This window comes from Cebus imitator, unplaced genomic scaffold, assembly GCF_001604975.1.
Source record: "Cebus imitator isolate Cc_AM_T3 unplaced genomic scaffold, Cebus_imitator-1.0 Scaffold418, whole genome shotgun sequence".
In the NCBI taxonomy this organism is placed as follows: Eukaryota; Metazoa; Chordata; class Mammalia; order Primates; family Cebidae; genus Cebus; species Cebus imitator.
In genome coordinates, this window is record NW_016107733.1 from 100,465 (window position 1) to 125,247 (window position 24,783).

The 24,783-nt window shown below is 41.9% G+C and overlaps 1 protein-coding gene across 4 annotated transcripts in view; it reads left to right on the forward strand.

Annotated features, from left to right (window-relative positions):
* Positions 1–24,783, forward strand: part of MRAP2 (melanocortin 2 receptor accessory protein 2) — a 73,027-nt gene that overhangs the window by 30,312 nt on the left and 17,932 nt on the right. For 3 of the 4 annotated variants that reach the window (XM_037731769.1, XM_017509658.2, XM_017509660.2), the window contains 2 exons: positions 12,255–12,388; positions 19,423–19,522. In XM_037731769.1, coding sequence (XP_037587697.1) covers positions 12,262–12,388; positions 19,423–19,522 — 227 coding nt within the window. In that variant the 5' untranslated portion in view covers positions 12,255–12,261. Of the gene's footprint in view, positions 1–12,251; positions 12,389–19,422; positions 19,523–24,783 lie in introns of all 4 variants that reach the window. The other variant, XM_037731768.1, reaches the window with a different exon arrangement.

The following is a 24,783-nucleotide window of genomic DNA, read 5'->3' on the forward strand; positions in this document are numbered from 1 at the left end:
ACTTGTGCATGCTTCACGAAGTTCTTGTGTTGTGTTTTTCAGCTCCATCAATTCACTTATATTCTTCTCTATGTTGTCCATTCTTGTTAGCATTTCATCAAATCTTTTTCCAACGTTCTTAGTTTCTTTGCATTGGGTTAGAACATATTCTTTTAGCTCCTGAAGTTTCTTATTACCCACCTTCTGAAGTCTGATTCTGTCCTTTCTTCACACTCATTCTCCATCCAGCCTTGTTCCCTTGCTGTTGAGGAGTTGTGATCCCTTGTAGGAGGAGAGTTGTTCTGGTTTCGGGTGTTTTCATCCTTTTTGCGCTGGTTTCTTCCCATCTTTGTGGATTTATCCACCCGTCGTCTTTGTAGTTGCTGACTTTCAGTTTGGGTCTCTGGATAGACGTCCGGTTTTTTGATGATGAAGTTATTTCTGTTTCTTAGTGTGCCTTCTAACAGTCTGGTCCCTCTACTGTAGGACTGCTGAGGTCCACTCCAGGCCCTGCTTGCCTGGGGATCACCTGCAGCAGCTGCAGAAGAGTAACGGTTGCTACCAGTTTCTTTTTCTGCTATCTTTGTCCCAGAAGGATACCCGCCGAATGTCAGTCTGTTCGCTCCTTCATGAGGTGACTCTTTGGATTTATGGGGTCAGGGAGCTGCTTGAGGACACAGTCTGTCCTTTATAGGAGCTCAAGTGCTGAGCTGTCAGCTCTGTTGTTCATTCAGAGTTGCTGGGCATGTACGTTTAGGTCTGCTGCATCAGAACTCATAAACCCCTTTTTTTCCCATGTGTTCTTTCCTAGGGAGTTGGGGCTTTATTTATGAGTTTCCATTGTGCTGCTCCCTTTTTTTCAGGGCTGCCCTGCCCAGCAAGGAGGCAGCCTAGTCACTGTCTGCCTGCAAAGGTTTTGCTGAGCTTCTGTGGGCTCTGCCCAGCTGCCGTGTGAACTTCCCTGCAGTCCTGTTATGTGGGTGTAGTTAGAACTGCCTCTGCAATGGTAGCCCTCCTCTGTAATGGCGGGCTCTCTCTGTAATGACAGGTTGCCTCGGCAATGATGGGCTCCCTAGCAATGGTGGACTACCTCCATAGTGGTGGAGTGCCTCCATAATGGTGAACGCCCCTCCCCCACAGAGCTGGCCCGTCCCGGGTTCAGTTGTGCTTGCCATGAAACTCTCAACCCAGAGCATTTCCAATTGCTGTTTTTTTTTTTGTGGGGGTGGGACCAGCCGAGCCTGATCACCTGGCTCCCTGCCTCAGTGCCTTTTTTTTTTTTTTTTTTTTTAGTTCAATGGTCGACTCTCTCCCAGGTGTTCCAGTCGCCTGTTGAAAAGGCGCTGGGATCTGTGTGATTTCCCATGCAGTGACTCAGTGCACTGGCTGAAACAGTGGCGCTGAGATTCGTGGCCGGTTTTTTGCCCAGGAATCTCCTGGCCTGGCTCCCTGTTTCAGTCCCCTTTTTAATCTGATGAATGGGCGACTCTGCCTTCCTGGGGCTCCAGTCACCAGCTGAAAGGGCACCCGGGCCCATGTATTTTGTATGGAGAACTGCCTCGCTGGGGTGCCAGCAAAGCAGCCACACCGGCCAAAACAGCTGCGCTGGCCAAAACAGCCACGCTGGCGACCCATGGGGCTCCTCCACCTGGGAATCTCCTGGTCTGTGGGCAATAAAAATCTGTCTGGAAATGTGATGTCCCTCACCCTCTGTGCTTTCAGTGGGAGCTGCAATGCTGAGCTGTTCCTAATCGGCCATCTTGGATCTTCAGTTGTTTTTTTTTTTTTGAGATGGAGTTTCACTCTTGTTGCCCAAGCTGGAGTGTGATGGCACAGTCTTGGCTCACAGCAACCTCCGCCCCCCAGATTCAAGCAATTCTCCTGCCTAGCCTCCCGAGTAGCTGGGATTACAGACCTGTGCCCCCACACCCAGCTAATTTTGTATTTTATGTACAGACAGGGTTTCTACATAATAGTGAGGCTGGTTGCGAACTCCCGACCTCAGGTAATCCGCCTGCCTTGGCCTCCCAAAGTGCTGGGATTACAGGCATGAGGCACTGTGCCCAGCCAATTTTTGTATTTTTAATAGAGACAGAGTTTTGCCATGTTGGCCAGGCTGGTCTCAAACTCCTGGACTCAAAGAAATTCACTTACCTCAGCCTCCCAAAGTACTGGGATTACAGGCATAATCCACCATGCCCAGCCTAAAAAAATTTTTTATAACCAATATTTAGAACTTTTTTGTATTTTGGTTAAATATTCATAGTATAAAGTGTACCATTTTTTGAATGTACATTTCAGTGGTATTAAATATATTTACCTTGTTGTACAACCATTACAACTATCCATTTCCAGAACTTTTTCATTGTCTCAAACCGAAACTCTTTACTGGTAAATAACTTCCCATTTCCCCACCCTTAGCTCCTGATAACCACTGTTCTATTAGGTTGGTGCAAAAGTAATCATGGTTTTTGCCATTGAAAGCATTTGCAAAAGCCACAATTATGTTTGCACCAACTCAATACTTGCTGTCTCTAGGAATTTGGCTATTCTAGGTACCTCATATATGTAGAATCATGCAATATTTGTCCCTTTGTATATGGCTTATTTCATTTAGCGTAATGTTTTCAACATTCATCAATGTTTCAAAACTTCATTCCTTTTTAAGGCTTAATATTGCATTGTGTATACAACATTTTATCATCTGTCTGTGATTGGACACTTGGGTTGTTTCCACCTTTTGGCTATTGTGAATAATACTGTTATGAACATAGGTGTATAAAAATATCTGTTCAAATCTCTGCTTTCAGTTCTTTTGGGTATATATCCAGAATTATAATTGCTATATCACATGGTTATTCCATGTTTAAATTTTTGAGAGACTGTCTTTCTCAGCGGCTAAAACTTTTAACATTCCTACCAGCAGCGCACAAGTGTTCCAGTTTCTCTATACCCTCACCAACAGTTATTTTCTGATTTTTGATAATTGCCCTCTTAATGGGCTGTGAAGTGATATCTCTTTATGAAGCATTGCTTTTTGATGGTTCTTTGACTTGACCCTAGTAATTTAAAGCATGCTTTTCCTAACAGTTCAAAAATAGAACAAAAATAAAATAGTCATGGGAGCACAGAATACCTAACTGTAATAAAAGTGGCTGGCATGGTATTCTACTGATGCCCTCAACTTGCCCAGAATTTCTTGAAGTACAGACCAAGAAAAGGCAAAATTTGAGCCTATGCCTTTCCCATGATGCGGAACCCAACTCTACCATGACAACATCCTCCATTGTGGTGACAAGAGGACATTGATGTTGGAATACAGGACGGCAGTGTGACAGTGACACACCTGTGGTGTGGTGGAGGGTTAGGGTCCTGTTTTGTCATATTATGTAACTCCCTTGTCCTGATTCTACATTCATCCACTAATCCTCTGATTTTAAATTTTGTTTCCCAGACCATGTAAAACATGTGCTGTGGTCAGCTTGGCCATTGTTTTGCTTATTTAACAAATAGATATGCTCGTTATAAATCATTCTGCTATCCTTGGTTAGCATAAGTGAGTCCATAGGGCTTTATCTCTGGAAAACTGAGAAACTGAATCTGTAGAGCCAGGGGCAGAGGTGCAGTAGCATCTCAGGGCCATTTCTCTTCTCTTCTCTAGAAATTTTCTCTAGATGGAGGGTTTACAACTTCTTTCCTCAGTATGTAGCATGAAATTCTTCTTGATGTCCAGCTGAAGTCTCTATTAGAATGAGACTGATCTGTGGAGTACTAGAGAGCCAGGAGACACTCACTTTAAAAATTACTTCTGGATGGGCATGGTGGCTCACGCCAGTAATCTCAGCACTTTGGGAGGCTGAGGCAGGTGGATCACCTGAGGTCAGGAGTTTGAGACCAGCCTGGCAAACATGGTGAAACCCTGTCTCTACTAAAATTACAAAAATTAGCCATGTGTGGTGGTGCACACCTGTAATCCCAGCTACTAAGGGGTCTGAGACAGGATACTCGCTTGAACCCAGGAGGTGGAGGTTGCAGTGAGCCGAGATCATGCCACTGCACCCCAACCTGGGTGGCAGAGGGAGACTTCATCTCAAAAAAAAAAAATTCCCAGCCTGTTTACTACTATATAGGTGCCCAGGGCATAACAGGAAGAGGTAGATTTATGAATACAGGCAGTTTTGCTTGTCCCCCTTGAGACACCAGCTGGTGAAAGAAGGGTGCCCACTTCTTAATTAAGCAATTCTCCATTTCAAGTGGTGACTGAATATCTATCAGTGTAAAATATTAAGTCCTGTTTCTATTTTTGGAAGTTGATCTTCTGTTGGCATTGATTTTGATTTTACAATAGAAGTCTTTAGGCTTGGGAACACTTTTTCTTCCTTGACTTGTTGCTGGATCAAATTGCACAGAAGCAGGGATAGGCAGGAAGTAGATACATCCTGAATTTTCTGTCAGCTGTGAATCACCGTTTTTTGAAGACTGCTGGATAATTGAGTACCTTCTAGGAAACACTAGAGAATGGCATAAAACTTGATAGTGTTGAGAAATTTGGGAAGTATGTCCATTAAAAGGAAGAGCCCAGCATGTGTGTGTGTGTGTGTGTGTGTGTGTGTGTGTGTGTGCATGTGCACATGTGTGTGTGTGTGTACATGTGTGTAATGTCTCTAGCCTGAATCAAGTGGCCAGAGCATCAAGAGTAAGAGTCATACTCAGGTCAAAGGATAGTAGTGAGGAGGAGAAGACTACAAAGTCCTGGAAGCATAACCTTCTTTCTCTAATTGGAGGAGAGAAAAATCCACACCCCATGAAAGACATCACTGACTTAAAATGGATTCACGGAAAAAGAATCAGCAGACTGGGAAATTAAGTGGCAAGTGCCAGTAGAAGGTGGTGATTCATGCAGACTCTATAAAATAATAAATAAACTGGAGAATATCATCATGTTATTTTTAAAGCATTGTGCTGGGAGGATACTGTAGAGGCTTTGATTCAGAGGGTCCAGCATGAACCGTTGCTGGGAGGTGTTGCCTTATAGAGATGCTTTAGGAAGATCCAACTTGCTTTGTTCTAACCAGGAGTGTGATTCATAACCTTGAAGTCTCTCGTTTTCTGTGTGGCCCTACCCACCTAGACACAAGTAAGCTGGGTGCACTATTGTTGTATGCAAGGAGGAAATTAAGCCTCTAAAGTTGTGATTTTGAAGTTCTCACCTTGGGCTCACCAGCCACTAAAGTGAAGCATGCCTGAGCTTTGTCTTTGGTTTCTCAAGTCTCTTTGCTGGAAGAGAGAAAAGGTTATGAGTTACAAGGGTGATTTCTCTGTGTTGTGCAGGGGACAGTCATTCCTGGAAATAAGAGGAAGAAGGACAAGAACAGGTAACTAACAAGACCTTTCTGGCCTGGGCCAGAGTAGAGGTTGGTGGTCCTGGGTGGCATGCCTACTTTTGGAGTTTGAGGATTGAAGAGCAAGGGGATAGAGTCATTGCAATTGGGAATTTTGATAATCTGAAGGGCCTTTAGGTCTTCCCCTGTACAAACCGGTCAGCGTAGGTCTTTGGATCTGTAATATTGGCTGGGAGCTTCTTGGAACACCTTAGTAGCTGTGCTGTCAGTTGTGTGCATGTTTGTGTGGGGCCATGCTCATTTTTCAGGGTTTCTGGCACTTTTTGGATCACTTCTTAATGTGCTAGTCCTTTGCCCGGGCTGGTAGTCGCTTGAAAAACTCATCTGCTCATGCTCACCCCTTAACATGAAAAAAAAAATCATCAAACTCCAAAGAAGCAGCCCCCTTAACGTACATACCATCGTAATCCCACAAGGATATTGACAAAGCACCACTTACTCACTCCTTGGGAAGTTCCGTGTCTGAGTACATCTCAAATTCAGGGAGGTGGAGAGAATTTCTTGATCCATTTTTGACAAGGTACAGAGGGCTGGGCACAGTGGCTCATGCCTGTAAATCCTAGCACTTTGGGAGGCCCAGGCAGGTGGATTACCTGAGGTCGGGAGTTCGCAGACCAGCCTGGCCAACGTGACAAAATTCTGTCTCTACCAAAAATACAAAAAGTAGCTGGATGTGGTGACATGTACCTGTAGTCCCAGTTACTCAGGAGGCTGACACAAGAGAATCACTTGAACCCAGGAGGCAGAGGTTGCAGTGAGCTGAGATCATACCACTGCCCTCCAGCCTAGGCAACAGGGTGAGACTTGTCTCAAAAAAAAAAAAAAAAAAAAGAAGGAGGAAAAGAGGCCAGGTGTGGAATCTTATGCATGTAATCCCAGCACTTTGGGAGGCCAAGGCACGAGGATCGTTTCAGCCAAGGAGGTCAGTGCTGCAGTGAACTGTGACTGTGCCACTGCACTCCAACCTGGGCAATAGAGTAAGACCTTGTCTCAAAAAAGGGAGGTGGGGAGGAAAAGAGAGTGCACAGGAGTTGTCTGGGAACCTGGTTGGAGGGGGAAAGATTGGCTAGTCCGAAGATGGGATGAAAGTGATGGGAATGTGGGTTGGAGAAGGGTTGATGGTTTAGTGAGAGGCATCTGGGCCTGCTCACCATGCTTCCTCTGTTTGGGTTTGTGATCTTCCCTCCTCCCCGACAATAGGCTGCGCTGGCCCACACTACCGTGTGCACACCTGGAAAAGGTAAGCTTCCTTTGAAGGCTAGCTTTGGGATGCAGTCGTAATCTTCATTTTTGCTTATTTTTGGCAACAATGCTTTCAGCTGTTCAAAAGAGCAATTTAGTCTCTCTCTGATGCTCCTGGAAGCTTTTTTAGGCTATGTTTCCTGCCAAAGAAGTTATTTTTCATGACTCTAATATTATAAAGAAATCTGACACACTAAGAAAATCTCGGTGCGGGGAGGGTGGTGCTCAGGAGCAGCAGCCACACCTATAGCAGCTGCCACTTCCTGCTATTGTGTTCAAGAGAGAGCAGCTGCTGGCCTGTCAGCACCCCAGGAGTCAGGCTCAGTGCCAGACTGCCTCCTTCACTGCGTGGATGGCCCAGATCACGCGCACTGTGGTGGGAATAGCAGACTGGGGCCTGCTGCTCGGATGTGCTGGTAGTTTCCAGCTTATATTTCAGCAAAGCTTGGAGAGCCACTGCTGACCTTGGTAATGGGGATGACACAGAACACTTCCCTAGCACAGTCTTCTGTTTGTTGTTGGTCCTTGTGTATCTGATGGCCTAAGCTGATTCATTTGAGGCTTGCATGAAAAAATATTGCCTTGTGGACTTTTTTAAGAGCACTAGGCGGCTGCTTTAAAGAAAAGGTCAGAGGTTCTGCCCTCCAAACCTATCTTTGGGATTCAATAAGTGAGAGAAAAGAGCCAATGGAAACAAAAGCCCCTCCTTTTGTTTGAAGGCTACTCTGGCAACTGGTGGCTGCTTGGGAAGAGCTGGTGTCACCTTTCATTCTGCACCTCCAGAGAGCCTCCCTTAGGCTGGCTCTGGTATTCACTCACTCTAGTCTCCCAGTGTTTGTCAGGATTTGCTCCTCTCTTACCATCTTCAGGACTTCTGCGCGTGTAACCTTCATTACCCTTTGGTAATGCCCTTTTTAAATCCATCCCTAGTTTGTTTAGATGAAAGGGAATAATGTAAGGGGGAGAAAAAAGGCACGTCTCTATTGTAGGGGAGGTGGTTGACATTCCTGACAGCTGACTGTTATACAGACATATTTTATTGACTAGTTCCTACCAGCCCCATGAGGCTGGTGGTGTTACTGCTGCTTTCTGACTGGGAGAGTAGCAGGAGGACCTACTGGTCCTGTGACCCTCGCAGCCACAGATGAGGGTCCCCACTGTGTGCTGACATTGAGAACTGCGTGGCTGTGGGAGAACAGCTCTGGTTTTGTGGTGTGCTGAATAGACAACACTCTCCGTCTTTATTTTCTTCATTCCTTTAAGTACTTTTCACTATTTTTCTGTTCCTGATGAAGTTTAGTGCCTCCCTCTGCTCTGCTATTACAGTGGCTGTAATGTTGATTTCTACTTGAAATGATATGATTAAACCAGACTTCATCTTATTTTCCTTAATTAAAAAAAAAAGAGGAGAAAGATTCTTATCTTATTTTTGAGTTGGTAGAACAGCATGAATCCCAGGATGTAAATGTTTGTCATTTTAACTTTTCTTTCCTTTTTTTTGAGGTGAAGTTTCGCTCTTATTGCTCAGGCTGGAGTGCAATGGTGCAATCTTGGCTCACCATAACCTCCGCCTCCTGGATTCAGGCAATTCACCTGCATCAGTCTCCCGAGTAACTGGGATTACAGGCATGCACCACCACACCCAGCTAATTTTGTATTTTATGTAGACACAGGGCTTCTCCATGTTGGTTAGGCTGGTCTTGAACTCCTGACCTCAGGTGATCTGCCTACCTCGGCCTCCCAAAGTGCTGGGATTCCAGGCGTGAGCCACTGCGCCTGGCCTGATCATTTTAACTTTTAAATGATCTAAATGAATGCCTTTAAGTAATTTTTTGTTATAGTTTTATTTGTCTAGGCACCATGGCTCACAGTTGTAGTTGTAACCCCAACACTCTGGAGGCTGAGTTAGGTAGATTGCTTGAATCAATCAATTAACACTTGGTACATTTGATAGGAATTGGCTGACCAGGGAGTTGAGTGTGTCTGAAGAACAAATCTAGGTTTTCCTATTCAAGATCAGCATTTCTAACTAACAATAGTTGTACTGCCTGGTAATATTTATCTTAATATTCATGCAATGTTGCATTTAATCTTCATAGCAACTCTAGGAAGTGGGTACCGTGATCATCTCATGTTACTAGTGGGAAAACTGAACCTCAGATTTTTGTTTTCATGGTTTAGAGCAGGGATTGACAAACTTTTTCTATAAAAGACCAGAAAGTAAATATTTTAGGCTTTTTGGGCTGTACCATATCTATCATTGTTACTCAGCTTTGCTGCTGTAGTGCCAAAGAAGCCATAGAAGATACAAAAGCAAATGGGTGGCTGTGTTCTAATCAAATTTTTTGGACTACTGATATTTGAATTTCACATAATTTTCTTAATCATAGAATATTATTTTGATTTTTTCAACCATTTAAAACTGTAAAATATGTTCTTCCCTCACAGGCTGTACAGTAACAGAGGTGGTGAGCTGGATTTGCCAGCCTCTGATCCAGATGATGAGAGGATGCAGGGAAGGAGGAATGGGTTAGAATGAGGATGGTAGGAAGAACACTCATCAGCCTGTGTGCAGGTGGCAGACAGCATGAAATATTTGAGGAACTGCAATCAATGCATTGCAGTTTGTTAGGGTATGAGGCAGAATGGCTTAGGATAAGAGGAGACATTGTGGTCCAATTCATAACTTTGTAGGTAGGACATTTTGAATTTTGGACTTTTTCCTTACAATGGGAAGCCATTAAATGTGTAAAGCTAAGTAATGACAAGTGCACTCTGTCTTTTTAAAAGATTATTAGGCTAGGGACAATGGCTCACAACTATAATCTCAACACTCTGGAGGCTGAGGCAGGGGCATTGCTTGAGTCCAAGAGTTCGAGACCAGTTTGGGCAACATAGGGAGACCCTGTCTCCATAAAAAACAGAAAAAAATTAGATGAGTGTGCTGGCTTGTGTCTATAGTCTCAACTACATGGCGAGATCAAGCCTTCGGTGAGCCGTGATTATGCCACTGCACTCCAGCCTGGACAACAGAGTGAGACTCTGTCTTAAAAAAAAAAAAAAAAAAAAAAAAACGGCAATGTGGAGAAAGCACCCCAGGACCTGGAAGCAGAAAAGCAGCAGTTAGGAGGCCTGAAGAATAAGCCAGGCAGGTGATGATGGTGTCCGTTAGGGACCATAGTGAGAACTATTTCATGAAAAAATGCTCAGGTAGTCATGATGATTAGTTTTGCAAATGAGGGAAGTGTGGCTGAGAGAGATTGTCTTGCCTGGCAACATAATAAATAGAGGTAAGCAGAGATAATGACCTTGGTCTTCTAACTTCAATCCAGTGGGTTTTCCTATATAGTATGCAGTTCTTAACATTCTCAAGTGGAAATTATGTTAATCCCAATCTAACATTATATCTGAACCCTACAACTGAAGAGCTATTCTTTTCTTTTCCTCTCACAATTATTTGTTCCTGGAGGAAGTGCTCATAAATGAGAATAGTGCTTTTTAGGTTTGAGTTATTAATTTTTATTTCCTGAGAAAAATTATTTCATCATTGAGAAAAATAACCTTTTGCTGAAATAATTAAAGGACCAAAGATGGTACTGTGGTAATAGTTTTATGTTATTTTTAGGCTGGCGTTAGAAAGACAACTGAAGCCGGGAACAGCGGTTCACGCCTGTAATCTCTGCACTTTGGAAGGCCAAGGAGAGTGGATCACCTCAGGTCAGGAGCTCGAGACCAGTCTGTCCAACATGGTGAAACCTCGTCTCTGCTAAAAATACAAAAATTAGTTGGGCTTGATGGTGTGCACCTGTAATCCCAGCTACTCGGGAGACTGAGGCAGGAGAATCACTTGAACCCAGGAGTCAAATGTTGTGGTGTGCCAAGATCACACCAGTGCACTCCAACCTGGGCAACAGAGTGAGATTCCACCTCAAAAAAAACAAAAAAAGAAAAGAGGCAACTGAAAAAGCTCTCTTTACTTATTTCAAGTAAAGAGCAGCTTTTCTTATAATTTGTGTAGTTTTCTTTCCCAAATAAAATTGACATATTCTTGTCTACCTTTGGAGGAATGACTTGTCTGGTTGGGCCTTCAAAGTCACACCCTAATTCTTGATACTGGCATGCATCTGTGGACCAGAGCACCCCATCCTTTGGACAGCATGATGATGTGGGGTTAGAGTCTTTTTCTATGGAGTCCAGGTCTGGGGATAGGAAAGAAGGGGTGAGGGAAAGGTGAGGGTGTTATAGAAGTGAGGCAGAAGGGTGGTGGTGATTTTGCCTCAGCTTGCCTGAGGGTTGTGCCCTGGAGGCGGTTGGGAGGGAGACTGTGGGAAAAGAAACCTCAGAAAGCTCTTGAGGCGGGGCCCAATGGTGGTGACTGCTCAGTGAATCTTGCTTTCCACTGATATTTCATCACATTTCCCCTTATGTTACTGCTGTTTGTCACTTTGTCTCCCTTTCTGCAGTATAAGGAAAGATCTGTGGGGTACTGATCTGTCTCAGGCATCTCTGCTCACTCCACAGTATGCAGTGTCTTGCACACAGTAGGTGCTCAGACACAGTTATTGAACACAGGCTGCACTGACATCACTTCGGCATCCATGCTGCACAGTGCAACCATCTTCCAAATAAATCAGGATTCTTTTGGTCTAAAATAATCACAATTAACAAAGATACTTGGGAAATCCTGAAAATATGACAAATTTGAAGAGTAAACAGTTAGGCAAGTTGTGGACTTCTATTGATGATCTTCTGCAAGATCCATTATGCAACTTTTGCTGTCTGTTTCTCTTTATTCACTCCATTTTATTAAACTTAGTTTCCTCCAACCCCACTGGAAGCAAGAAAAGCAAACAAAACCTTAGGTTGCTTCTCTCCATTGTTGCATAGTAGGTGTTCAGTAGATACATACTGAGCTAGTTCATATCTGATACTAATTTGATGTAGTCTCTGCAGGTTCTTTACGTGCTCATACAGGTATAGGTGCTGTAAGCCCAGAGATCTTGACATACTCTTTTCCTCCTTTCCTTCTTTCCTTCATCAGTCATTGAACATTGGTTATGTGCCAGGCATTCGGTTAAGTTTAAAAAAAATTACAGTGTCTGATTTTAAATATATTTATTCTAGTCTAGTGGAGAGATAAAAGGAAATAGTGGCCACATAGTATGAGGTATGGGCAGCTGTTAAGAACCTCTCCTGGCCGGGCGCAGTGGCTCAAGCCTGTAATCCCAGCACTTTGGGAGGCCGAGGCGGGTGGATCACGAGGTCAAGAGATCGAGACCATCCTGGTCAACATGGTGAAACCCCGTCTCTACTAAAAATACAAAAAATCAGCTGGGCATGGTGGCGCGTGCCTGTAATCCCAGCTACTCAGGAGGCTGAGGCAGGAGAATTGCCTGAACCCAGGAGGCGGAGGTTGCGGTGAGCCGAGATCGCGCCATTGCACTCCAGCCTGGGCAACAAGAGCGAAACTCCGCCTCAAAAAAAAAAAAAAAAAGAACCTCTCCTGGCTTAGGGGGTAAGAATTCCTCAAGGGCTTTGCTGCCAGACTCCTGAATGTGATCAAGAGTAAGGTAACTGTGAAGTTCTGAATGAATTAACACGCTCTGCTCTTGACTTTCTCCATGTGTACAGGTTGGAGATGTCTGCCCAGAGGTTAATTTCTAACAGAACCTCCCAGCAATTGGCATCTAATTCTGATTACACCTGGGAATATGAATATTATGAGATTGGACCAGTTTCCTTTGAAGGACTCAAGGCTCATAAATGTAAGTTTTATACAATTCCTCATTGTAAGCATAATTGTATTTGTCTTAACCTGTGAAATCCCCAATGATTACTTCTCCTGAACATTCTTTCTTCTTACAGAACTCTCTGTCCTCTACCTCCCAAATCCCACAAAACATCTCACCTCCACACATAGGCTGATTGCTCAGGAATGGTACAGGAGGGCCTTGGTGATTCTAATGTGAAGGACTTAAAATATTCCCTTGGTAGGGAAACATGAATCAGTGTCAATCTGAGATTGAGATTTAAAGAAAAGGATGAAATATTGTTGCTCCTCCAAACTGTGAATGTTTGAACTATCAAAAATATTTATAAAAATAGGATCTAGAACTGTTATTTGAAGAACCTTCTTTTGTAACACAGCAGCATCTTTTCATCCCAGTTGTTTTTCTGGAGCTGGAGAGAGCAATGTGTCCATGTGTGTTCATAATGACGGACCAGAATAGCCTGCGATCATTTCTAACACTGTGTTCTAGGCATGAATTGTGTTTCCTGCTATTGGAGTGATTACAGGTCCAGCAAGGAAATGTGATTCTGTGAAACGTTGCTATTCAACTCCAGTCATAACTGAATGCCGACTCGCCGGCGTGAAGCATCCTTGCTTCATTAAGTAGAGTTAACTGTTAACATAGTACGCAGGAATTGCTGCCCAGTCTCAGGTTATGTCTTGGTAACACAGTAAATATCCCTGAAATGTTCTCTTTTGTCAGAGTGAATTATCCACTGTAAAATTTTTACGTTCTTAACTGCTCCAGGTTAGTAAGACACATTAGGAAATATAAGAGAGCTTAGAATCAGAGACACAAGTGTAGCAAAGAAAATGCTTTTGTTCTGTAATTATTTCCTGGCTGCTTCTACCCTGACCTATCTTGGCATTCATGATCTCTTGCACCAACTTGGTGCTCTTTTGCAACAAGGGCTTTCTATTTTTATTCCCTTAGGAAAAATCGTTAACTAAACCATATGTCCTTTACTTCTTAAGTGAGTAGTAATAATTAAATACTTTCACTCGTTCCTTTATTGACACCTGCTTAGCATTTCCTTGTGGAAAAATAACACATGGCATTCATTAAGGTATGCTGTCACTGATTATCTGATAGAAGGCTGTTGGGTGTGAAATCACCCTCCTTAATTTACTTAAATTCTTTAATCTGTTGTTTTTCTGAGGTAAACTTTATGAAAGGACACTTGCTTGTTCTGAATTATAGTGGGAATCAAAATGACCGGGCAAATTGCCATGTATTTTCTTGTAATGTGGGCTTTTACAGCTTGGTGACATCAACTTCATTTTTGTGTCACTTTGCTCCTGTCTTTTTTCTTTAGTTTGAGGGGCACAGAAGACAGAGCTGCTGCTATAGTTTGGGATGATACATTTCCAGATACAGTTGAGTAAGATCTTTTTTGAGGATATTACATTTGGAAATAATTATAGCTGGAAAACTTCCTGAGAAACATAGGCAGATGTGTGACTCATTCCTTAATTACTTTACCTACTATACCATTAATAACAATTGCTTCTGTTAATTTTAATATTCACATCAAGATGATAAAACAAATGGCTGAGTAGTTACTGTTCTGGTTTAAGAGAGCTGCTGAGTAGAAGCCCTTAGCTTCAGGAACCTGAGGATATATGAGATACATTGATAACAAAAAACAAACAAACACAAAACCCCAGATATATAGGAAAATGAAAAGATCAAGTGAACTGTTGGAATGTGTACTTTGGTACAGTCTCTTTCATTTAAAAATGCTATGATTCTGTCCTTCAAGTATGACTGCTTGTTTTGCTGGGCAAAATACAAAGCTAATTAGGTACAGATTGAGAAGAGCAGAAGCAGGACATTTCAAGGAGAAGCACTCATTAAGGACAGGAATGACCATAACAGTTATCTTTATTTGCCTTACTTGTAATGGATCATACTTGGCAACAGTAGCTCCATTTTTCAACTAAAATTCTCTGTCTACTAAAATTAAGATTCCTTCCTTCAAAGGGTCTTTAATCTGAGAAACAACTTCAGATGGTCTTTGAGAATTCTTTTGCCCTCAGTTTTGAATCCAATATTAAACCTTATCACATATCAGAAGTGGACATATATCTGATACAAATTTGGCACCAGTAGAGTGAAAATTTATTTATTCATTCACTCAATATATATTTGTTGAGCACCTATTATGTACAGTACTGCTTTAAGCACTGAAGACACAACAGTGAACTGAAAAGACAAAAATATTCCCTCCTATAGAACTTGCATTCTAGTGGGAAAGAGAGACAATAAATAAACAGATAATGTCAGATGGCAATATAAAAGGACAAATAGAGTGGGGAAAAGGGATGTGGAATGTGGAGGTGACAGTATGGATAGAGTGGCCATGGAAAGCCTTATTGAGAAGGAGAGATTTGATAAAAGACCTAAAGGAAGTGAGAGATTGAGCTATAATATATCTGGGGGAAGAACATTCCAGAAAAGGATCCTTGGCGGGAGCGAACTGGATCATGCAAGAAACAACAAGGAGGCCAGCGTGGCACCAGGGGAGTGATAAGAGGCAGAACATCGGGAAACGAAGTCAAAGAGGTTGTGGGGACAAGGACCTGGCATCCTTAGAGGTCATGCTAAAGGCTTCATTTGGCCTTTTTCCCTGAGAAGTCACTGGAGGATCTGGAGCAGAAGAGTGGCATCTGGCTTAGGTTTCAGCAGATCTGCAACTGACGTGTAAAACATGAGTGAAAGGCATGTGATTAGAAGCAGAGACCCTTCAGGAGGCCTTTGCCGTGGTCCAGGCAGCTGACGATGGTGGCTTGGAGCCAGGTAGGGAGAGTGAAAGTGGTGAGAAATGCATACGTTCTGGGTATTTTTAAAAGATGAATCTGGCAAGATTTGGATTGGCAGTGTGTGTAGGAGAAAGAAGAATCAAGAATGATTTGAAGGTTTGTGAGCTGAGTAACTGGCAGGATAGAATTGCCTTTAACTGAGAGTGGGGAGAGTATGAAAGAAGGAGGTTTCAGAGAGAAACCCCAGGAGCTCCATCTGGGACCTGTTAAATTGAGGCACCTATCACATATCCAGGAGGACAAGAAAGGAGAAGTGTGGAGGAAGCTGTAGATTTGAGAGTCATCAGCATGTGAATTGTACGCATTCAAAGCCAAGAGGCTGGGTAAGTGAGTATAGAAAACCGAAGAGTCCAAAACTGAGCCCTGGGCATGCTTGTGTTTAGAAGTTGGAGGATTGCGGCGCAGCTTAGTTTCCTGAGAGGAATATACAGAAAGTAGGAAGAAAACTGGACGGTTGAGGTTTTCTGGACACCACTAAAGGATTGCCAAGACAGTCTGTGACAAATGCTGCTATTAGGTCAAGTTAATTGAGGATGGGGATTTGACCATTGGATTTTTAATGTAGAAGTTACTGGCAATGATTTGAAAAGCAGTTCTAGTGGAGTGCTGGGGTAAAAGGCTGATGGAATTGGTTTAAGAAAAAATGAGAGGAGAGGAATTGGGGACAGCACGTACAGACAAGTCTCTCAAGTGTCTGCCTAAAAAGGGAAGGAGAGAAATGGGTCATTTATGGAGGGCGTGGCTAGGTGAGAGTCAGTGGACAATCACATTTTAGCAGGACCATTTAGTGGCCACTGTGTTAAGAAAAACCTGACGGAATATCCTCTTAATCTGAGGTATCAGTGATGGCCAAATCCATGCTTTTTCATGTGCTACGTTGCAGATACCAGGCCTATGCATGGATGAGTCAGCAAAAAGCCAGGTCATTAGGATGAGAAACAGCTAGAGCTTGCAAAGCTCTGGGAAAGTTAGTAGAGACAAGTGTGGGAACATCACTGTTGGCGCTTTTCCAGGAATTCATACCACAGAGTTGACCCTACTGCCTCAGGAACCAAAAAGGTGTGAGGACAGTGTCATGAACCCTCTCTTTCAAGTGGAGTATTATCCCTTGTTTTTCATATAACCATGAAATGTAAAGGTCATCATTTATTCTCAAGAGGTCGGTAGAAGGGCAAGTAGGATGAAGTAGTTACTCTAGTCCTACCCTAAACTGGAAAAAAAAAATCATGTCAGCTTTCAGCTCTCCTGTTCTATTCCATTTATTAAAGGTCAGGTGAGGGGAGTTACTTTATTATGACACATGCTGTTTGCAATTCCCTCGGGCAATTGTTCTGCCCCCTTACAATAGTAGTCTGCAAGTGGCTCAGTGTCTAGACAAGACAAAGTGTGGTAGCTTGGCTGTGGTGGAAACTCCTTTGGAAGGCTTCTTTTGACTTTCTTAACCATCTAGCCTCATTGCAGCTTCGCTCTATGTAAAACTTTATTCTGACTTCTTCCCAGAAAAGGGTGCTTTTGGGAAGATGAAGGGCTCCACTTTTCCCATCTTACTGTTGTACCTATGCCCATGAAACTTAACATCTAAATAAAACTGCAGAGAGTTTGGATATTTCTGGGATGAGATGGGAATCTCTGAGGTTTCTTATAAGAGGTTCAGGGTGCGAAAGTCCTCTGGGGGTGGGTCATAGGGCAGAAGATGAGGTTGGGGGAAATTAGTGGAAATTACTTAAGGAAGCTAAATTTTGTTCAAAGGGGAATGTGAATAAGTAGAGCTACTTAAAGCATATTGCCACAGAAAACATATATGCTGCATTATTAAGGAAATATTTGGAAATGCTGTTGGATCATGAGAATTCTCGGATTCTACCCACAGCCTGCTTCTCCCCAACGCTGCCACCGCCTGGCTTCTCTGAAGGCTGTAACCTTCCCATCCTCCACATTATTCCTGCTTTTTGATCAGCTCCCTTGGGGCACTTACAAGGGCAGAGGAAAGGGACTGGGCTGAGTCGAGGGCACCATTTCCTGCACCTCTGGGAGTCAGTCTATCATTTGCAGTCTGAAAGCTGTCCTTAGGAGAACATCTTCCTAGTAACAGGTTTGAAAATGTCAATCAACATGATTCAGTTCTAAGTCAAGGACTTAAGAATAGCATTGATGTATAATTTTAGAATTTGCTTTTGCTATGAAGGCGGTTGATAAAGTACAGTGTAGGAAACTTATTTATCTGTACAATGTTTCTTCACAATTCACCACCTAGATAATTGAGACTTTATTGTTTCGTGTTAGTTGTACCTCAGTGCATGTGGTTTTTGATATTTGTCCTTATGTCTTTTTTATGCCTCATTTCCACTACATTGAAAGGCAAAGTATACAATTTCTATTTCTTTGGCACTTAAGATTAGACATTAGTTTTTGAGAGTGCTGAATACACATTGTTAACCTTAGGCAATAGCATATGTAGGATGCAAGTATGAATTATGCAGAGTAAATTGTTAATCTGATTTCTTCACTTTGGAAAAAGTGCTACCTATACATAATTACAATACAGCTTTGCATTTAAACACATTTAATGTTTAAGCTCCAATCACTTATTTGTAGAAAATTGCTAAGCATCCTCATTGTATTTCCACATAGATAAACTTCTTAATATAGACCAAAAAATGTAGAATGATTCAACTCTGTTGTGTCCTAGAGTTGAGACCCTACTGCGCATGTGCCAAGTTGTGTAGACAATCCAATCTAATCTTGGTCCCAGATATAAAGACTCATGATTGCTATCCAAGACAGGACCAAGGAGAGGCCTGTTTAGGGAAGTGTGGACGAAAATGTTATTGGGTTCAGAGGAGGGACAGAACACATCAATTACGGAAATTGGTTGAGGCTTCGTAAAGAAGATACTCTAGGGGATGGGCATGGAAGCATGGGAACATTTTCATTAACTCCACATTGGGAAAAGTTGTTCCAGCCAGGTAGTGGCAATAGCCCTGCTAAAATGTGGCTGTGAGGAAACTGTGGCTAAGATTAAGGTACATACAGGGACACAGTGTCCCCTAGTTTGATTGGAAACAGATGGCTTTTAAAGTGAGGTAAATTGGGAGAAAATGACAATTCTAATGGCAGTAGCCAGCAACTGTGGGGTACCATTTTCTCAGATGTCTGACATTGTATAAAGTGCTTTACATGTGGAATCTCTTTTCATCTGGAAAAGTGGGTCTGTTCTATTTTTGTTGAAGAGCTTTTCATGAAAGAGCAGTATCATCAGGGCTGTGATAAAGCAGTTTTGTACAGAAATAAAACACAAGGAAAGGCAGAAGGCAGAGAGAGCACTCAAGAGGCCATCTGTATGTTCTCTGCAAGAAGTAATGAGAGCCTGAATTATTCCATGGTGAACATAAGTGAGAATGCAAAGTTGCCACCTAATTGAGTTGCTAAATTAAAATTTGGCCCATGAGGGCCTCCATATTTGCATACTTATATTCTTAGGTGTGAGCTGTAACCTAGCTTAGTAGGTAAGCAAACTGAAAATCTAGCGAATGCTTCTGTAACAATAGCTGAGTCTCAGCTCATCACAGCAGCTACACATCAGGCACTCACAGGCAGCCAGATGTTCAAACGGTGTTCAAATCCAGCTGTTTCCATACCTTGCTGCTTTTTTCTGTACATCATTTCCCTTTTTCTGTCCCTAAATCTTAACAACCCGAAGTCTCTCTGAATCTGTTCTGATTCTGGGAACTTCCTGGTTCAATAATTTTGTTTTCCTTGCACAATTAATATCTGTTAAATTTAATTTGTCTAAAGTTTTTCTTTTAAAGTGAATCCAAATTCACTTAAAACTTGAGTTGGTAGTCTGCTAAAAATTTTATTTTCTAACTCAAAACACATTAGTGGAATCTTGAGGCCCTAGATGACTTATGCTCTGACCTAGGTTCCTTCCTTGAGATACAGAAACCATGAGTCAGTGAGGCCTAAATCCCTTCATGCTACCTGAGACAGAAACCTGGAGGCAGAGCAGATTCTTCCCTCTCCCTCATTCTTTACTTCTTATCAACCTCCAGTCAACTGCGGATCAGACTGTTGATTTCCTTTCATGTTTCATGTGTCAAAGCCTCTCCAAGAAGTTCTGATTCCTTGAATGTTCAAGTTTTAAACTACTGTGAAATACTAATGCCCGTATTCACTGTCTTGCAGATTCCATTGTGATTGGATTTTGGGTTGGTCTTGCAGTCTTCGTGATTTTCATGTTTTTTGTGCTGACCTTGCTGACCAAAACAGGAGCCCCACACCAAGAGTAAGTTTGGGCTGTTCCTAAATGTCTCTTAAGCCTCACAGGGGACTGAGGAAACAGAAACTACTACCCAGGGCTGGAGTTGCTTCCAGTGGGTGAAGACAAGGGGCTGGTTATGAATTTGCTGCCTGGACCCAGATGCCTGTGTGTGGGATGCGACTCTTCTCCTGGCTTTTTGTTTCTTGCTTCTTGGTTTATGAAGGAAAGTATTACATGTGTGCTTAAAGAACTCTGAGACACATCAGAAAGTATTTGTTCAGCATTCAGAGATATCTTAAAGGATTTATATATTTTTTTACCAAATTTTTCATAAAAAGGAAAATAGAGAATATTGAATACCTTATTAGTCGGTACCAGCAGGCAACAGTATTTAAAAGAGTTTTTGGCTGGAGTGATGGCTCACACCTATAATCCCAGCACTTTGGGAAGCCAAGGCGGGCAGATAATTTGAGGCCAGGAGTTTCAGATCAGCCTAGCTAACGTGGCAAAACCCTGTCTCTATTAAGAATACAAAACATTAGTCAGGTGTGGTGGAGGGCGTCTATAATCCTGGCTACCAGGGAGGTTGGGGCACAAGAATCACTTGAACCTGGGAGGTGGAGGTTGCAGTGAGCCAAGATTGTGCCACTGCATCTAGCCTCGGCAACAGGACCAGACCTTGTATAGAAAAAAAAAACAAAACAAGAGTTTTGGATAAAGGGACTGTTCAGAAATTATGGACAGGGAAGGGGGCAACTACACGGGCTCGCAGGACAGCAGGGCTGGCAACACTGAGGAGCAGCCATCCTAGATGTCAGGAAACAAGGGCCACAACTGGAACTGGGCTGAGGGACACAGCTGGTCCAGTGTGACCTCTCAGGGAAGAGGCCTCAAAGTGAAGAGCAAGACTTTGATCTTCTCTCTCCTTCCCAATTCTTACCATTGCTCCCCCACAGGCTGAACACAGCCAGAGGCCGCATGGAAGGCCAGTTTCCCCCAGCACAGCGCAGGGCAGGGGAAGGTGGGAGAGACCTGGGAGAGTGAATGGAAAAAGGTTCACAGGAATCCTGACGTTTTTACATTTGGTATGTCATTTGTGCCTCACTGCCTGGCAGCAGTTCTCTTTCTTTTTTATTTATTTATTTATTTATTTTCAGCAGTTCTCTTTCATGGTTACATCTCATCACAGCCTCCCATGTCTTTTGTTCAGTCTTCAGCCTGCACATGAACTGTAACAAATGCCTGGGCAAAGGGAACAGTTCTACCCATCACTCAGCTATTTTAGATATCAGTAGCTGGAAAAAAAAAAAATTTAAACACAACCAGGCACAGGGGCTCATGCCTCTAATCCCAACACTTTGGGAGGTCGAAGTGAGAGGACTGCTTGAGCTCAGGAGTTCGAGACCAACCTGGGCAACATGGCAAAAGCCCGTCTCTAAAAAAAATACAAAAACCAGGCAGGCATGGTGGTGCACACCTCTAGTCCCAGCTACTCAGGAGGCTAGGGTGGGAAGATCATTTGAACCCGGGAAGCCGAGGATGCAGTGAGCTGGGATTGTGCTGCTGCACTTCAGCCTGGGTGGCAGAGTGAGACCTTGTCTCAAAAAAAAAAAAAAAAAAAAAATTTAAACATAAACATTTTAATGAAAGGAAAATATCATTTTTATTGAAGCATTTGGAGACATATGGCTGAGAATCTATTTAACAGGTACTAAAAAGACACGAGCTTCCCTTTCTTTCTTCATGTCTTCATAAATATTCGTACATGCTTTGCTTTTATTATGTTGGCCCAGGGAATTTGAAAATGCGGAATGGATTACTAGAGTGGTAAGAAAAGGCGAGGATAAATTCACATTAAGGCACATCTCATAAGAGTGGTCAGGGAATAATAATACCCTGTTATCTTCCTTTTCCTCAGGGAACCAGTGGATTTTTGTAGGTTATTGAGATAAATGTGTGTGATGTAGGAGACAGGAGATTTTAGGAATGGGAACGCTAGCGCAAAATAGAATGTGACTTTCTGTGATGGTTAATTTTGTGTGTTAACAATTCTAGTTGACACTTGCCTTTTAGCCTTCCAGTTGACAGTTCACTTTTGCCACTAGATAGTCTCTCTTTGATGCTGTTCTGAACAATGCTCAATCACAGAACTGTGGTCATTGTAAGCCCTGCGTGCTTCTAACAAGGTTAAGGAAAAATCACTTTTTTAACATTAAAAAAAATAATGGATCTTATGTTAAAGGACCCCATTTTAAATGCTTTTGTACACAGTCTGAAACAGTGTAAGATATGGCACTTGGTTGCAGTATATAATAATAGAAAACTGAAAGGATCAGAAATGTGGAAAAACATTGAAATAAATCTGTTATAAAGGCTTTTAAGTCTTAACAAATTTGATATTTGTTTGGCAGGGATTTTCTTCTTAAGTGGACATTGCTTTTTTTTCCATATAGCCAACGTTAACAGAAAACAACCAATTTTAAGTTTGCCTATGATAATTAGGAAGGGTAGGAAGGACAATACAACATTGAAAATAATAAGAGCCTTTTTTTTTGATGCCAAGGTCAACTAATTACTTTACATCTCAACAAGTTCTCACAGGAAGATGAAGTAATTCCGTGTTTTCCCACATTACAAATCAGAAACATGAGGCTGAGTCACTTGTCTAAGGTTTCACAGGTTAAGGAAAAAATGTAGAGCCAAGCCTCAAGCTAAAGTCTCTTCAGTACTGAAATTCCTGTCATTAATCACTACACTCAACTATCTCAGATTGGCAATTTTTAATCTCTTCCTTCTATTTAACCAAAGATGTTAGCAAGCAACCAGATTTGTTATTTTTTTCCGTAAGTTATTAAGGTACAAGTGCTATTTGGTTACATAAGTGACTTCCTTAGTGGTGATTTGTGAGATACTGGTGCACCCATCACCTGAGCAGTATACACTGCACCATATTTGTAGTCTTTTATCCCTCACCCCCTCCCACTGTTACCCCGAAGTCCCCACAGTCCATTGTACCATTCTTATGCCTTTGCATCCTCATAGCTTAGCTCCCACATATCAGTGAGAATATACAGTGTTTGGTTCTCCATTCCTAAGTTACTTCACTTAGAATAATAGTCTCCAATCTCACCCAGGTGGCTGCAAATGCTGTTTATTATTCCTTTTTATGGCTGAGTAGTATTTCATCATATACATGTATACCACAGTTTCTTTATCCACTTGTTGACTGATGGGCATTTGGGTTGGTTCCACGATTTTGCAGTTGTGAATTGTGCTGCTATAAACATGTGTCTGCCAGTATCTTTTTCATATAATAACTTCTTTTCCTCTGAGTAGATACCCAGTAGTGGGATTGCTGGATCAAATGGTAGTTCAACTTCTAGTTCTTTAAGGAATCTCCACACTGTTTTCCATAGTGGCTGTGCTAGTTTACATTCGCACCAGCAGCGTGGAAGTGTTCCCTGATCACTGCATCCACACCAACATTTACTAAAGGTTTTTTGATTATGGCCATTCTTGCAGGAGTAAGATGATGTTGCAATGTGGCTTTGATTTGCATTTCCCTGATCATTAGTGATGTTAGCATTTTTTTCATATGTCTGTTGGCCATTTGTAGATCATCTTTTTAAAATTGTCTATTCATGTTCTTAGCCTACTTTTGGATGGAATTGTTTGTTTTTCTCTTACTGATTTGTTTGAGTTTGTTGTAGGTTCTGGATATTAGTCCTTTGTTGGATGTATGGATTGTGAAGATTTCCTCCCAGTTTATGGATTGTCTGTTTACTCTACTCTATTTTGCCATGCAAAAGCTTTTTAGCTTAATTAAGTTCCAACTATTTATCGTTGTTTTTATTGCATTTGCTTTTGGGTTCTTGGTCATGAAAAACTTGCCTAAACCAATGTTTAGAAGTGTTTTCCAGTGTTATCTTCTAGAAATTTTATAGTTTCAGGTCTTAGATTTAAGTCCTTAATCCATCTTGAGTTGATTTTTCTATAAGGTGAGAGATGAGGATCCAGTTTTATTCTTCTACTTGTGGCTAGCCAATTATTTCACCACCATTTGTTGAAAAGGGTGTCCTTTCCCCACTTGATGTTTTTGTTTGCTTTGTTGAAGATTAATTGGCTGTAAGTGGGTTTATTTCAGGGTTCTTTGTTCTGTTCCATTGGTCTATGTGCCTATATATACCAGTACCACACTGTTTTGGTGATTATGGCTTTATAGCATAGTTTGAAATCAGGTTGTGTGATGCCTCCAGATTTGTTCTTTTTACTTAGTCTTGCTTTGGCTATGTGGGCTCTTTTGGTTCTGTGTGAATTTTAGAATTGTTTTTGCTAATTTTGTGAAGAATGATGGTAATATTTTGATGGGGATTGCACTGAATTTGTAGATTGCATTTGGCAGTATAGTCATTTTCACAATATTGATTCTACCCATCCATGAGCATGACATGTGTTTTCATTTGTTTGTTTCATCTATGATTTCTTTCAGCAGTGTTTTGTAGTTTTCCCTGTAGAGGTCTTTTAACCCCTTTTTAAGGTTATTCCTAAGTTTTTTGTTTGTTTGTTTGTTTGTTTGCAGCTATTGTAAAAGGGGTTGAGTTCTTGATTTGATTCTCCCCTTGGTCACTGTTAGTGTATAGAAGAGCTGCTGATTTGTGTACATTAATCTTGTATCTGGAAACTTTGCTGAATTCTTTTATCAGTTCTAGGAGCTTTCTGGAGAAGTCTTTAGGGTTTTCAAGGTAAATGATCATATTGTCAGCAAACAGTGATAGTGTGACTTCCTCTTTATCGATTTGGATGCCCTTCATTTCCTTCTCTTGTCTGATTGCTCTGGCTAGGACTTCCAGTACTATTTTGAAGAGGAGTGGTGAGAATGGGCATCCTTGTCTTGTTCCAGTTCTCTGAGGGAATGCTTTCAAATTTTCGCCATTCAGTATTATGTTGTCTGTGGGTTTGTCATAGATAGTTTTTGTTACGTTGAGGTATGTCCCTTGTGTGCTGATTTTTGCCGAGTTTTAATCATAAAGAGATGCTGGATTTTGTCAAATTATTTTCTGCATCTATTGAGATGACCATAAGATTTTTGCTTTTATTCTGTTAATGTGGTGTATCACATTTGTTGACTTGCATATGTTAAACCATCCCTGCATCCCTGGTATGAAAATTACTTGATCATGGTGGATTATCTTTTTGATATGTTGTTGGAATCAGCTAGTATTTTGTTAAGGATTTTAGCATGTATGTTCATCAAGGATATAGATCTGTAATTTTCTTTTCTGGTT